Below are 16825 nucleotides of genomic sequence, written 5' to 3'. Positions count from 1 at the left end.
ATAGGCTGACAGACACACAGAACTGCACTCAGGAACATACGAAGACAGACATACAGAACCGCACTCAGGAACATACGAAGACAGACATACAGAACCGCAATCAGGAACATACGCAGACAGACATACAGAACCGCAATCAGGAACATACGCAGACAGACATACAGAACCGCAATCAGGAACATACGCAGACAGACATACAGAACTGCACTCAGGAACATACGCAGACAGACACACAGAACTGCACTCCGGAACATACGCTGACAGACACACAGAACCGCACTCAGGAACATACGCAGACAGACATACAGAACCGCAATCAGGAACATACGCAGACAGACATACAGAACAGCACTCCGGAACATACGCAGACAGACACACAGAACTGCACTGAGGAACATACGCAGACAGACATACATAACAGCACTCAGGAACATACGCAGACAGACATACAGAACTGCACTCCGGAACATAGGCTGACAGACACACAGAACCGCACTCAGGAACATACGCAGACAGACATACAGAACCGCAATCAGGAACATACGCAGACAGACATACAGAACAGCACTCCGGAACATACGCAGACAGACACACAGAACTGCACTGAGGAACATACGCAGACAGACATACAGAACCGCACTCAGGAACATACGCAGACAGACATACATAACAGCACTCAGGAACATACGCAGACAGACATACAGAACTGCACTCCGGAACATAGGCTGACAGACACACAGAACTGCACTCAGGAACATACGCAGACAGACATACAGAACCGCACTCAGGAACATACGCAGACAGACATACAGAACCGCAATCAGGAACATACGCAGACAGACATACAGAACCGCAATCAGGAACATACGCAGACAGACATACAGAACCGCAATCAGGAACATACGCAGACAGACATACAGAACTGCACTCAGGAACATACGCAGACAGACACACAGAACTGCACTCCGGAACATACGCTGACAGACACACAGAACCGCACTCAGGAACATACGCAGACAGACATACAGAACCGCAATCAGGAACATACGTAGACAGACATACAGAACAGCACTCAGGCACATACGCCGACAGACATACAGAACTGCACTGAGGAACATACGCAGACAGACATACAGAACTGCAATCAGGCACATACGCAGACAGACATACAGAACAGCACTCAGGAACATACGCAGGCAGACATACAGAATTGCAGAACATATGCAGACAGACATACAGAATTGCAGAACATATGCAGACAGACATACAGAATTGCAGAACATACGCAGACAGATATACAGAATTGCAGAACTTATGCAGACATACAGAATTGCAGAACATACGCAGACAGATATACAGAATTGCAGAACATACGCAAACAGGCATACAGAATTGCAGAACATACGCAGACAGATATACAGAATTGCAGAACATATGCAGACAGACATACAGAATTGCAGAACATACGCAGACAGATATACAGAATTGCAGAACTTATGCAGACATACAGAATTGCAGAACATACGCAGACAGATATACAGAATTGCAGAACATACGCAGACAGGCATACAGAATTGCAGAACATACGCAGACAGATATACAGAATTGCAGAACATACGCAGACAGATATACAGAATTGCAGAACATATGCAGACAGACATACAGAATTGCAGAACATACGCAGACAGATATACAGAATTGCAGAACATACGCAGACAGGCATACAGAATTGCATAACATACGCAGATATACAGAATTTCAGAACATATGCAGACAGATATACAGAACTGTAGAACATATGCAGACAGATATACAGAATTGCAGAACATACACAGACAGATATGTGCTGCTCTTCCATATTTTTCCACTCTGCGCATTACTCCACTGGGTAAGGATCTAGTCAATGACAAACCTAATAAGGTCCAAATGCTGGAAATTGTTTCATTAAGAAATACAAAGCTGGGCTGCAGAGCATCTGGCATTGCACCCAGTACGTAATTTACAGCGCTCTATGCTCTGCTCGGGAGGGAACGTCACTTGGAACAAGATGAGAGGAAGCTGCTAATTCAAGTGTTTAACTTACAGTCATTTTAAGAGTAGCACTAAAATAGTTTTATGGCTTAGCTGTTAATTAAAGCGTCTTACTAAAATAGCAGAGAATTTCCCATCCGAAGAAACCAGCGCTGAGTATACAGGAGGTCACTATCATCCACTATCATCATTCACTAGGGGGTTGTTTAATATTTAATATCAAGATTAGTAATGTGAAGACACTTTGGTCACAGTGATATTCATCATCTCCACATCTTTCCCCATCCCATTTATTTCTCTGCAGCCTGTATACCATGGCAGCACCTTCCTATACCGCATCCCCGGCAGTCATGTGACTGACACTGGAATCCCGGCGCCGGAATACCGGTCGCTGACATCCCTAAGGTAAGTATCTGGGCCATGGGTAGGCACTAGAGGGGAGAGAGAGGGGGTTAGCCCCAGCTGCCATCTCCTGAGTCTTAGCCCTAGCTGCCATCTCTCGAGTCTTAGCCCCAGCTGCCATCTCCCGAGTCTTAGCCCTAGCTGCCATCTCTCGAGTCTTAGCCCCAGCTGCCATCTTCCGAGTCTTAGCCCTAGCTGCCATCTCCCGAGTCTTAGCCCTAGCTGCCATCTCCCGAGTCTTAGGGTGTGTACACACGGTAAGATCTTTTCTTCCGATTCTGACTATATAGTCAGAATCGGTAGAAAAGATAGTGCAGATCGCAAGGTGACAGTCACCTTGCGATCCCGATCCGATGCCGATGCGCGGCCCCGCGCGGTCGGCATCGGCTGAAAAAATAGGCTGTGCAGGCAAGTCAATCCTGACTATCTCTATAGAAGAGATAGTCAGAATTGACACTTAGCCAAAATCGCACAGAGCCAGGATCGCAAGCACACTCATTATGTGCTTGCGATACTGGCTTAGTGCCGACCCGGCCCCCCCGTCGCACAGTGAGAATCGGATAAGTCCGAATCTCACCGTGTGTACACGGCCTTAGCCCTAGCTGCCATCTCTTGAGTCTTAGCCCCAGCTGCCATCTCCCGAGTCTTAGCCCCAGCTGCCATCTCCCGAGTCTTAGCCCTAGCTGCCATCTCCCGAGTCGAGCTGCCATCTCCCAAGTCTTAGCCCTAGCTGCCATCTCCCGAGTCTTAGCCTTAGCTGCCATCTCCCGAGTCTTAGCACTAGATGCCATCTCTCGAGTCTTAGCCTTAGCTGCCATCTCCCGAGTCTTAGCCCCAGCTGCCATCTCCCGAGTCTTAGCCCTAGCTGCCATCTCCCGAGTCTTAGCCCTAGCTGCCATCTCCCGAGTCTTAGCCCTAGCTGCCATCTCCCGAGTCTTAGCCCTAGCTGCCATCTCCCGAGTCTTAGCCCTAGCTGCCATCTCCCGAGTCTTAGCCCTAGCTGCCATCTCCCGAGTCTTAGCCCTAGCTGCCATCTCCCGAGTCTTAGCCCTAGCTGCCATCTCTCGAGTCTTAGCCATAGCTGCCATCTCCCGAGTCTTAGCCCTAGCTGCCATCTCTCGAGTCTTAGCCATAGCTGCCATCTCCTGAGTCTTAGCCCTAGCTGCCATCTCCCGAGTCTTAGCCCTAGCTGCCATCTCCCGAGTCTTAGCCCTAGCTGCCATCTCTCGAGTCTTAGCCCCAGCTGCCATCTCCCGAGTCTTAGCCCCAGCTGCCATCTTCTAGCCCTAGCTGCCATCTCCCGAGTTTTAGCCCCAGCTGCCATCTCCCGAGTCTTAGCCCTAGCTGCCATCTCCCGAGTCTTAGCCCTAGATGCCATCTCCCGAGTCTTAGCCCCAGCTGCCATCTCCCGAGTCTTAGCCCCAGCTGCCATCTCCCGAGTCTTAGCCCTAGATGCCATCTCCCGAGTCTTAGCCCTAGCTGCCATCTCCCGAGTCTTAGCCCTAGATGCCATCTCCCGAGTCTTAGCCCCAGCTGCCATCTCCCGAGTCTTAGCCCCAGCTGCCATCTCCCGAGTCTTAGCCCTAGATGCCATCTCCCGAGTCTTAGCCCTAGCTGCCATCTCCCGAGTCTTAGCCCTAGATGCCATCTCCCGAGTCTTAGCCCTAGCTGCCATCTCCCGAGTCTTAGCCCTAGCTGCCATCTCCCGAGTCTTAGCCCTAGCTGTTCACACGCGTCACAAACATGAAAATGCCATTATTTGTGGCTACTGACAGTGCAAGAGGAAAAGATAACTGTAATACATAATTATCCACAATGATAACATAAACAAGTAGAAACATAATATCAGGTCATTAACATTCCTGGCCTCTGCCTCCACACGCTGCGCGCTAGCTTACAGGGAAGCGATTTGTCATGTCACCTCTATCTTCATCCTTCTGAGAGAACAAATTATTTTATCTAATCACATTCTATCACAGGGACGCACACGACGGGGGCTATTTACTAATAAAGGCAGCCAATCAGCAGTCAGTTGTCAGACAATTAATGCAAATGACCGGACGCTGTAGGTCTATGGTCACATTTGCAACTTTTTATTTTTTATTTAGGGGTCTATTTACTAACAAGCAATGATAACTATATATATATATATATATATATATATGCATGCTGTATATTGCAGCAATAGAACATATATCAGTTGATGCTTCAATTTCTCATGAAAATCTCACTGAGGCAGCTGAGCAATACTCTCCCAGAATGGCAGGGGTTAATTTACCGTCTGGTTATCACCCATATCAGAGAGGCAGGTATTCCTCTCTCCACTCACAGAGAAGATCACAATGAGCTCAGTCTGATCAGGAAATGGTCATTCATACACAATGCATATGCTTCTACTTGTCCAACACTATATTATACAGACATACACGGTAAGAATGTCTGTATAACAGAAATAGCACAATGACAGCCCCCGTCATTTAAAGCCCACGTTGACGACTGCACCAGCTTCTGAGGTCATCCTCTTGGCTCCTTGAGCGGCTTCCAGCCTTCCCCAGTATCTGCGACATGATGTCACATTGTGCCTTACATCCATCCCACCAGGCCAGGAGGCCCCTGATTGGGTCGGCCTCTGACTGCCGACTGGGCCAGGCCATCAGACCATTGGCTCCTCTGTTACAAGCTGGAAACTGCCGACGTCCCTGACTTTAATAGATAACTGCATTAGAAATCACTGCAAATCTTCCAGGCTCTAATGCAGTGATTCCCAACCTCAGGCCTCAGGGCAAACTAATACCCCTTTTCCACTAGCTCCAAAAACACGGGTAAATGCACAGGGGCGCGCATTTACCCGTGTTCTTTGCTAGTGGAAAACGGTCCCTCCGCAAAAACCCGGATCAAGTGACCCGTGAATCCTACCCAGGTAGCTACCTGGGTAGGACACGGGAATGATCCGGGTAGGGTTGTAGTGTAAACGGAAGCCGTGTCGATGTGACACGGCTCCCGTTCACAGTGTATGGAAGGGAGGAGCTGGGAGATCATGTGATCTCCTAGCGCCGCCCCTGCTGCATCACCAGCAGCGTCACCAATCTGGCAATGTGCCGGGTTGGTGAGCGCAGTGTAGAAGGGGGCTCTAGCACGGGTCGCAGCCATATCAGGCTCCCGGCTGCGACCCGTGCTAGCTAGTGGAAAAGGGGTATAACAATCCAGGGTTTACAGATATCCCTGCTTGAGCACAGATGGTTTAATCACAATAACTGAGGTACTAATGAAGTCACCTGTGCTGTTATTGTGCACAGGGGGCCGTGGCTGGACATCCTGCTCTAGTGTCTCGTCCACAGCTGCTGCTTTTCCTGCACCCAATAAAGGGGCGTATTCACGGCACGATATGGGGAGAGATGTGTGCTGAGCGATGCGGGGGGAGATGGGGGGATGCTCATTTCACCCAGCGGGCCAATCTAGCACCAGCGATAGCGATGCGTGGGGCTGCGCATCGCTATCGCTGTGAGGGGTACACACGGAATGGTCGCTGCTTAAAATCTAAGCAATCTAGTCAGAGCGATCGCTCCGTGAGTACCCCCCTTACTACACACAGGAAAAGCTTTACCAAAAGGGGTATTAGTTTGCCCTGGGGACTGAGGTTGGGAATCACTGCATTAGAGCCTGGAAGATTTGCAGTGATTTCTAATGCAGTTATCTATTAAAGTCAGGGACGTCGGCAGTTTCCAGCTTGTGACAGAAATAAGAGAGAGAAATAGAAAAACAACGTAACTGCGCATTTCCAATCTCAGAGAAGTGGAGCGCAGAGGGCGAGAATGTGTAATACCGGGGCACGGCTCAGGGTGATAGGGTCTCCCAAAATGAACCCAGATCCAGTGACCTGAAATGGACACGGACAGAACCCTGGGTCGGGCGGTGTAAACCGGTGGCCCCGGGTCATCTGACCTGGCTCCCAGGGAGAGCCGGATCTCTAGCGCTTGGGAATGATGTCATCTTTAGGGATACGGTCATTAGGTCGACAGAGCTTAGGTCGACAGCCATTAGGTCGACCACTGAAGGTCGACATGGTCATTAGGTCGACATGTACTACGTCGACAGGTCAAAAGGTCGACATGAGTTTTTCACATTGTTTTTTCCATTTTTTGGATTTTTTCATACTTAACGATCCACGTGGACTACGATTGGAACGGTAACCCTTACGCTCGCCATGCAAGGGGACACGTGCACTAATTGGGGTTCCCCGTCACTTTACGTAGAAAACTATGCCACACAAAAAAAACATGTCGACATTTTGACCTGTCGACTTAGTATATGTCAACCTAATGACCATGTCGACCTGTTGTCCCTGTCGACCTAATGACTGTCGACCTAAGTTGTGTCTATCCAGCGACCCATACCCCATCTTTAAACGTCGGCAGAACAGGTAACACTAGACCCGCGTTCAGCGACACTGGGGCAGAGAATAACCTGGGTGTGAAATGTAGAAGCGCTCTGTGCTGGACGTGACCCGGGCTGGACCTGGGCGTCAGGTGTGACAGGAGTATTACACAGATATAGGCCCTCATTCCGAGTTGATTGCTCGCTAGCTACTTTTGGCAGCCGTGCAGACGCATAGTCCTTCTGGACCTCTCTGCTGCATTTGACACCGTGGATCATCCTCTCCTCCTCCGCACACTCCAAAACATTGGCCTCTCTAGCACCGTCCTTGACTGGTTTACCTCATACCTCACTAACCGCTCCTTCTCTGTGTCTGCCTCCGGAACCACCTCACACCCTTCCATCCTTCCTGTTGGTGTCCCTCAGGGTTCTGTCCTAGGCTCCCTTCTGTTCTCCCTGTACACCTCTTCCCTGGGTGCACTCATTAACTCCTTTGGCCTTCAATACCACCTCTATGCTGATGTCACAACTCTACCTCTCCTCTCCTGATCTGTCCACCCCTGTCCTCTCTCAGGTCTCCAGCTGCCTCTCTGCCAGCTCCTCCTGGATGTCTGAGCACTCTCTAAAGCTCAACATGGACAAAACTGAACTTATTATCTTTCCCCCAGCCAGAGCAACACCCCTACAAATATCTCTATCACTGTTGACAACACTATCATCTCCCCCGTTCCCCAACTCCGCTGCCTGGGCGTCACTCTTGACTCCTCCCTCTCCTTTGCACCCTACATCCAAGCTCTGGCACAATCTTGCCGGTTCCAGCTACGCAACATTGCTCGCATCAGGCCATTTCTCTCCCAGAGTGCAACGAAACTTATCATCCACTCACTGGTCATCTCACGACTCGACTACTGCAATGTCCTCCTCACTGGCCTCACTTGTTCCCACATCGCTCCCCTCCAATCTGTCCTCAACTCCGCAGCTAGGCTCATCTTCCTCTCCCGCCGCTCCACTTCTGCCACTCCCCTTCAACAAAATCTACACTGGCTCCCATTCCCCTACAGAATCCTCTTCAAACTCCTCACCCTCACATACAAGGCCATCTCTAATTCCACTGCTCCCTACATCTCCAACCTCCTCTCCCTTCATACTCCCTCCCACCCCCTACGGTCGACTAATGACCGCCACCTCTCCTCTGCCCTGGTCACTGCTTCCCATGCACGAGTTCAGGATTTTGCCTATGCTGCACCCCTTCAGTGGAATGCGCTCCCCCGCTCCATTAGACTCTCCCCGACCTTGCAAAGCTTCAAACGGGCACTGAAAACCCACCTATTTGTCAAAGCGTACCCCTCCAATGCATAACCTAGTCCTTAGGCTGCTCCTCCATCCCCCTGCCTTGGACATCTCTGCTTTGCTCACATACCACCATCAGGCTTCTATCTGCTTTGTTGTACCTCATGTCATCTGTCTGTCGCCCCTCCCCACTAGATTGTTAGCTCTTCAGAGCAGGGCCCTCTTTCCTCTTGTCTAAGCCCTCTTCTCGACACATTTCACTCAGCGACCATCTTTACCTGCTTTTTCTCCTACTGGTAAATGGACCCTCTCTATCTATGGCCGCCAGCCCCAAGTAGTACAATGATTACTCCCTCGCTACTTACATCTAAGCTGTATTATGTGTGAGAATTGTGCTGCTCTTTGTTACCTGCACTCCATTTTTGTTATTTATTTACTGTTATGCTAAGTTTTGTCTCCCTGTACTGTCCTTTGTACGGCGCTGCGAAACACTTGTGGCGTCCTATAAATAAAATATAATAATAATAATAATAATAATAATAGTCGCCGCCCAAGGGGGAGTGTGTTTTCGCTTTGCAAGTGTGCGATCGCATGTGCAGCCGAGCGCAGCAAAAACATTTTGTGCAGTTTCTGTGTTGCCCCGGACTTACTCAGCCGCTGCGAACACTTCAGTGTTTTTGTTCCCGGAATTGACGTCTGACACCCGCCCTCTTCCTGTCAATCTCCTTACGACCGGCTGTGCGAACAGAATCGTCGTAGAAGCCATCGCTGGGTAACGAAGCACTGTGTACTCGTACGACGCGCCTGCGTATTGCGGTGCATAGGCATGCACAGATTAGCCCCGTTCTGCCATGATCGCTGCGCTGCAAAAATCCGTAGCGAGCGATCAACTCGGACTGACCCCCATAATCATTACATAAAAGACATCATTCTCTTACCTGTGTGCCTGGGGGGCCGCGCTCTCCCATTACACCCACCGGCCCTTTATCCCCCTATAATACAGAAAACATAACAATGCGTCTTATTACCAATCACACAGCACAATGATATAGTGTAACTGTAACACTGACATTATGTACAATAACAATCACTCCACAAAGTCATGAAGAAAGCCCAGTAATGCCGCTTGGGGGAATGGCGCTCGCAGGCGAACAATCAGCGTACCTCCCTACAGAGACCCTACCCGGGGCCTGATCTAGGGATGTGCGCAATGGGGCGATATTATGCTACTATGTGAGCTTATAAGTCGCACATGCCACGATGGTCACGGTGAGGATTGATTCCCAAGGGTTAGAGTTATGTTTATCCGGCTCACCTCTGTCGCCCTTAGGAGCGATCACCGTGGTGCGCGGCCAGAGGATTACACAGAGAAGATGATTACTGACCAATGCGCGTCTTTGTACACAAGCAGAGGATCTCAGATACCTTCTGTGGTCACCTTAATACATATCCAAGCGCACAAGCCACATTTGTTTATTTTCGCACAGCCGCCACGTACTGAATCACAGCTGCAACGGCAAATGCGTCCATCGCTGGCTCTCAGTAACACGCAACTGGTCAGAAAAGTTTTGCTTAGTAGCAGGGCAGTTGAGAGCCGGGCTGGGCCCAGGTACTTTTCAAGGGGCGTGTCCTAATCACGGTAGGTGTGGTCATGTACCCTTAGGGAAAAAAAATAGTATTTTAAGCACCTCTATGGTCACATTGCAGCCCAGTACACAGCAGCGTGTTCTGGGCTGAGGAGAAGAGCTGCAGCTGCTGCTGCCAGGTAAGGGCAGTGGCGCCGAGAGAGGGGGGGAGAGGGTCCCAGTGAGGGCCCAGTGGGAGCCCCGGGCTTCATCCCCCTTAACTTGAAGCAGCAGCTGCAGCTTTTCTCCTCAGCCCAGCACACGCTGCTGTGTACTGGGCTAGTATGTGGCCATGGTGGCAGATAAAATACCCTTTTTTCTGTATTTTTTCTAAGGATGCATGGCCACACCTCGTGTGATTAGGCCACGCCCCCTGAAAAGTACCTGGGCCCGGCCAAGCTCTCGACTGCCCTGGGTAGGGGGGAGGGGGCCTGGCCCCTCACTGGGCCCCTCCATCAGACCTGGGCCCGGGTAATTTGTACCCTCTCCCCCCCTCTCTCTGCACCACTGCTTAGTAGGGAGGAGTAGGGAACACTATAGTGCTGGACAATGTGAGCTAATACCTCCGCATAGCCTTACAGGGTGTGCTACACTCTAGGCCTGAGCTACATTATATGACACAACATACGTCATGCCCTGACAGTGTCTGAGATGTCTGGCCTCGCTCATATATTCTAGCATACAAAGCCCAGAGGTCTTGTGATGAGACTGGAATGTAATAACACCCGCTTGTTGCTGGATATAAACGGACGTTACCTTTGGGCCAGGCGGCGCTTGTCCTGGTGAGGACCCTGGCTCTCCTTTTGGGCCCTGTGGGAGAAATGGAAGTGGTCAGTAACACACAGGTGAAATGAACGTTGCAGGTATTGCGTTCTCTCAGGGGAGTGATTGCAGGAAATGCAGTTCTGCAGCAGCAGGAGGGGAGATACCCCCACATCAAGCCCCTGTAACGGCTGCCCGCAGGTAGCAGTCTCTGATGTCTTATGGTATCCGGACTCTGGCTCAACACCACTTAGCTCGACACCTATTGGTCGACGGTGAATAGGTCTACACGATTATTAGATCGACATGAACAAGATAAACATGCAAAAAGGGCGACATGAGTTTTTCACATTTTTTTTCTTTTTTTTTTTTACTTTTTTCATACTTTACGACCCACGTGGACGATTGGGAACGGTAACCAATGCCGAGCGCAGCAAGGCACCTTGCTCGAAGCATGGTGAGCGAATCAAGCCATGCGAGGGGACACGGTGCACTAATTGGGGTTCCCCTTCACTCTACGAAGAAAACAAGACCAAAAAAAACATGAAAAACCAATGTCGGCCTAATGGCCGTGTTGACCTAACCACTGTCGACCATGAGTCCCATACCCACCATGCCCCCAGACCTATCACTACACTGGCCGACTCTCTCGGGAACTGAGGAGACATACAAGAAGGGTAGGTCGGCATGCGACAGTCACTGGGTGTTACTACTTTATAGTAAATCAAGGTTCAGTCCACAATATGGCTGCTACCAGCGTGCAGGGAATCAGGGAGCAGCCAGTGGAGGCTGAGAACCGCGTGTGACCACGTCATAGGGTCAGGGATGTAGCGAGGGTGGCTCCGGTGGAGCGTGAGCTCCAGGCGCTGTAAAAATTAGAGGGCGCCGCAGAGCAAGAGGAGGAGGAGCACACTGACTGAGACTCAGAAACTAGGTAGGGAACAGGTCATGCAGAGGTGACAGCAGGAGGCACTGACAGCCAGCAGAGCAGCGATTTCGGACCATAAGGCAATTCCGGGACATTATTTTCATTGAGAAATTGGGAGATTATCAGATCTGGGGGGGGGGGGGGGCAGTTTTGGGGCATTATTTTAATTGAGAGATTGGGGGGGATTATCAGATCTGTGGGAGGTCACATATGGGGCATTATTTTCATTAACGGATTGGAGGGTTGTGAGGTCAGGCCAGTCGAGGGGCATACACAGTGTTTCTACTTTACTTGAATTAAAAAAGTAAATAATTGAATACATCTACTTCCATAGTGTCTCTACTGCTGTGTGGGTTCTACCATGGCATAACATGTATATGGGGCTTTACACAGTGTAATGTGTATAAGGGGCTATACTGTGGCATAATATGTATAAAGAGCTCTACTGTGGCGTAAGAGATGAGCGGGTTCGGTTTCTCTGAATCCGAACCCGCCAGAACTTCATGTTTTTTTTCACGGGTCCGAGCGACTCGGATCTTCCCGCCTTGCTCGGTTAACCCGAGCGCGCCCGAACGTCATCATGACGCTGTCGGATTCTCGCGAGGCTCGGATTCTATCGCGAGACTCGGATTCTATATAAGGAGCCGCGCGTCGCCGCCATTTTCACACGTGCATTGAGATTGATAGGGAGAGGACGTGGCTGGCGTCCTCTCCGTTTAGAATTAGAATAGATTAGAGAGACACTTGATTTACTAATTTTGGGGAGCATTAGGAGTACTCAGTAGTGTACAGTGCAGAGTTTTGCTGATAGTGACCAGTGACCACCACTTTTATTTATAATCCGTTCTCTGCCTGAAAAAAGCGATACACAGCACACAGTGACTCAGTCACATACATACCATATCTGTGTGCACTGCTCAGGCTCAGGCCAGTGTGCTGCATCATCTATATATATATTATATATCTGTCTGACTGCTCAGCTCACACAGCTTATAATTGTGGGGGAGACTGGGGAGCACTACTGCAGTGCCAGTTATAGGTTATAGCAGGAGCCAGGAGTACATAATATTATATTAAAATTAAACAGTGCACACTTTTGCTGCAGGAGTGCCACTGCCAGTGTGACTAGTGACCAGTGACCTGACCACCAGTATATAATATTAGTAGTATACTATCTCTTTATCAACCAGTCTATATTAGCAGCAGACACAGTACAGTGCGGTAGTTCACGGCTGTGGCTACCTCTGTGTCGGCACTCGGCAGCCCGTCCATAATTGTATATACCACCTAACCGTGGTTTTTTTTCTTTCTTTATACATACATACTAGTTACGAGTATACTATCTCTTTATCAACCAGTCTATATATTAGCAGCAGACACAGTACAGTGCGGTAGTTCACGGCTGTGGCTACCTCTGTGTCGGCACTCGGCAGCCCGTCCATAATTGTATATACCACCTAACCGTGGTTTTTTTTTCTTTCTTTATACATACATACTAGTTACGAGTATACTATCTCTTTATCAACCAGTCTATATATTAGCAGCAGACACAGTACAGTGCGGTAGTTCACGGCTGTGGCTACCTCTGTGTCGGCACTCGGCAGCCCGTCCATAATTGTATATACCACCTAACCGTGTTTTTTTTTTCTTTCTTTATACATACATACTAGTTACGAGTATACTATCTCTTTATCAACCAGTCTATATATTAGCAGCAGACACAGTACAGTGCGGTAGTTCACGGCTGTGGCTACCTCTGTGTCGGCACTCGGCAGCCCGTCCATAATTGTATATACCACCTAACCGTGTTTTTTTTTTCTTTCTTTATACATACATACTAGTTACGAGTATACTATCTCTTTATCAACCAGTCTATATTAGCAGCAGACACAGTACAGTGCGGTAGTTCACGGCTGTGGCTACCTCTGTGTCGGCACTCGGCAGCCCGTCCATAATTGTATACTAGTATCCAATCCATCCATCTCCATTGTTTACCTGAGGTGCCTTTTAGTTGTGCCTATTAAAATATGGAGAACAAAAATGTTGAGGTTCCAAAATTAGGGAAAGATCAAGATCCACTTCCACCTCGTGCTGAAGCTGCTGCCACTAGTCATGGCCGAGACGATGAAATGCCAGCAACGTCGTCTGCCAAGGCCGATGCCCAATGGCATAGTACAGAGCATGTCAAAACCAAAACACCAAATATCAGTAAAAAAAGGACTCCAAAACCTAAAATAAAATTGTCGGAGGAGAAGCGTAAACTTGCCAATATGCCATTTACCACACGGAGTGGCAAGGAACGGCAGAGGCCCTGGCCTATGTTCATGGCTAGTGGTTCAGCTTCACATGAGGATGGAAGCACTCAGCCTCTCGCTAGAAAACTGAAAAGACTCAAGCTGGCAAAAGCACCGCAAAGAACTGTGCGTTCTTTGAAATCCCAAATCCACAAGGAGAGTCCAATTGTGTCGGTTGCGATGCCTGACCTTCCCAACACTGGACGTGAAGAGCATGCGCCTTCCACCATTTGCACGCCCCCTGCAAGTGCTGGAAGGAGCACCCGCAGTCCAGTTCCTGATAGTCAGATTGAAGATGTCAGTGTTGAAGTACACCAGGATGAGGAGGATATGGGTGTTGCTGGCGCTGGGGAGGAAATTGACCAGGAGGATTCTGATGGTGAGGTGGTTTGTTTAAGTCAGGCACCCGGGGAGACACCTGTTGTCCGTGGGAGGAATATGGCCGTTGACATGCCAGGTGAAAATACCAAAAAAATCAGCTCTTCGGTGTGGAGGTATTTCACCAGAAATGCGGACAACAGGTGTCAAGCCGTGTGTTCCCTTTGTCAAGCTGTAATAAGTAGGGGTAAGGACGTTAACCACCTCGGAACATCCTCCCTTATACGTCACCTGCAGCGCATTCATAATAAGTCAGTGACAAGTTCAAAAACTTTGGGTGACAGCGGAAGCAGTCCACTGACCAGTAAATCCCTTCCTCTTGTAACCAAGCTCACGCAAACCACCCCACCAACTCCCTCAGTGTCAATTTCCTCCTTCCCCAGGAATGCCAATAGTCCTGCAGGCCATGTCACTGGCAATTCTGACGAGTCCTCTCCTGCCTGGGATTCCTCCGATGCATCCTTGCGTGTAACGCCTACTGCTGCTGGCGCTGCTGTTGTTGCCGCTGGGAGTCGATGGTCATCCCAGAGGGGAAGTCGTAAGCCCACTTGTACTACTTCCAGTAAGCAATTGACTGTTCAACAGTCCTTTGCGAGGAAGATGAAATATCACAGCAGTCATCCTACTGCAAAGCGGATAACTGAGGCCTTGGCATCCTGGGTGGTGAGAAACGTGGTTCCGGTATCCATCATTACTGCAGAGCCAACTAGAGACTTGTTGGAGGTACTGTGTCCCCGGTACCAAATACCATCTAGGTTCCATTTCTCTAGGCAGGCGATACCGAAAATGTACACAGACCTCAGAAAAAGAGTCACCAGTGTCCTAAAAAATGCAGCTGTACCCAATGTCCACTTAACCACGGACATGTGGACAAGTGGAGCAGGGCAGGGTCAGGACTATATGACTGTGACAGCCCACTGGGTAGATGTATGGACTCCCGCCGCAAGAACAGCAGCGGCGGCACCAGTAGCAGCATCTCGCAAACGCCAACTCTTTCCTAGGCAGGCTACGCTTTGTATCACCGCTTTCCAGAATACGCACACAGCTGAAAACCTCTTACGGCAACTGAGGAAGATCATCGCGGAATGGCTTACCCCAATTGGACTCTCCTGTGGATTTGTGGCATCGGACAACGCCAGCAATATTGTGTGTGCATTAAATCTGGGCCAATTCCAGCACGTCCCATGTTTTGCACATACCTTGAATTTGGTGGTGCAGAATTTTTTAAAAAACGACAGGGGCGTGCAAGAGATGCTGTCGGTGGCCAGAAGAATTGCGGGACACTTTCGGCGTACAGGCACCACGTACAGAAAACTGGAGCACCACCAAAAACTACTGAACCTGCCCTGCCATCATCTGAAGCAAGAAGTGGTAACGAGGTGGAATTCAACCCTCTATATGCTTCAGAGGTTGGAGGAGCAGCAAAAGACCATTCAAGCCTATACAATTGAGCACGATATAGTAGGTGGAATGCACCTGTCTCAAGTGCAGTGGAGAATGATTTCAACGTTGTGCAAGGTTCTGATGCCCTTTGAACTTGCCACACGTGAAGTCAGTTCAGACACTGCCAGCCTGAGTCAGGTCATTCCCCTCATCAGGCTTTTGCAGAAGAAGCTGGAGGCATTGAAGAAGGAGCTAAAAGGGAGCGATTCCGCTAGGCATGTGGGACTTGTGGATGCAGCCCTTAATTCGCTTAACAAGGATTCACGGGTGGTCAATCTGTTGAAATCAGAGCACTACATTTTGGCCACCGTGCTCGATCCTAGATTTAAAGCCTACCTTGGATCTCTCTTTCCGGCAGACACAGGTCTGCTGGGGTTGAAAGACCTGCTGGTGACAAAATTGTCAAGTCAAGCGGAACGCGACCTGTCAACATCTCCTCCTTCACATTCTCCCGCAACTGGGGGTGCGAGGAAAAGGCTCAGAATTCCGAGCCCACCCGCTGGCGGTGATGCAGGGCAGTCTGGAGCGACTGCTGATGCTGACATCTGGTCCGGACTGGAGGACCTGACAACGATTACGGACATGTCGTCTACTGTCACTGCATATGATTCTCTCAACATTGATAGAATGGTGGAGGATTATATGAGTGACCGCATCCAAGTAGGCACGTCACACAGTCCGTACTTATACTGGCAGGAAAAAGAGGCAATTTGGAGGCCCTTGCACAAACTGGCTTTATTCTACCTAAGTTGCCCTCCCACAAGTGTGTACTCCGAAAGAGTGTTTAGTGCCGCCGCTCACCTTGTCAGCAATCGGCGTACGAGGTTACATCCAGAAAATGTGGAGAAGATGATGTTCATTAAAATGAATTATAATCAATTCCTCCGCGGAGACATTGACCAGCAGCAATTGCCTCCACAAAGTACACAGGGAGCTGAGATGGTGGATTCCAGTGGGGACGAATTGATAATCTGTGAGGAGGGGGATGTACACGGTGATATGGGTGGGAGGGCCCAAGGACAATTCCATCTTGCACCTCTTTTTTCTTTTCTTTTTCTTTGCATCATGTGCTGATTGGGGAGGGTTTTTTGGAAGGGACATCCTGCGTGACACTGCAGTGCCACTCCTAGATGGGCCCGGTGTTTGTGTCGGCCACTAGGGTCGCTAATCTTACTCACACAGTCAGCTACCTCATTGCGCCTCTTTTTTTCTTTGCGTCATGTGCTGTTTGGGGAGCGTTTTTTGGAAGGGACATCCTGCGTGACACTGCAGTGCCACTCCTAGATGGGCCCGGTGTT

The 16825-nt window shown here is 49.6% G+C and overlaps 1 protein-coding gene across 4 annotated transcripts in view; it reads right to left on the bottom strand.

The window, feature by feature from the left end:
- Positions 1 to 16825, bottom strand: part of COL24A1 (collagen type XXIV alpha 1 chain) — a 767149-nt gene that overhangs the window by 610910 nt on the left and 139414 nt on the right. For all 4 annotated transcript variants that reach the window (XR_010186531.1, XM_063938932.1, XM_063938934.1 and 1 more), the window contains exons 6-7: positions 10479 to 10532; positions 9036 to 9089 (exon numbers count right to left, since the gene is read on the bottom strand). Coding sequence is in view for 3 of the 4 variants with exons in the window: in XM_063938932.1 (XP_063795002.1) it covers positions 9036 to 9089; positions 10479 to 10532 (108 nt within the window). In the remaining variant the exon portion in view is untranslated. The remainder of the gene's footprint in view (positions 1 to 9035; positions 9090 to 10478; positions 10533 to 16825) is intronic.

Source organism: Pseudophryne corroboree, chromosome 9, assembly GCF_028390025.1.
Source record: "Pseudophryne corroboree isolate aPseCor3 chromosome 9, aPseCor3.hap2, whole genome shotgun sequence".
In the NCBI taxonomy this organism is placed as follows: domain Eukaryota; kingdom Metazoa; phylum Chordata; class Amphibia; order Anura; family Myobatrachidae; genus Pseudophryne; species Pseudophryne corroboree.
Note: the sequence above shows the minus strand (reverse complement) of the source record. Positions and strands in the feature narration are given on the sequence as shown.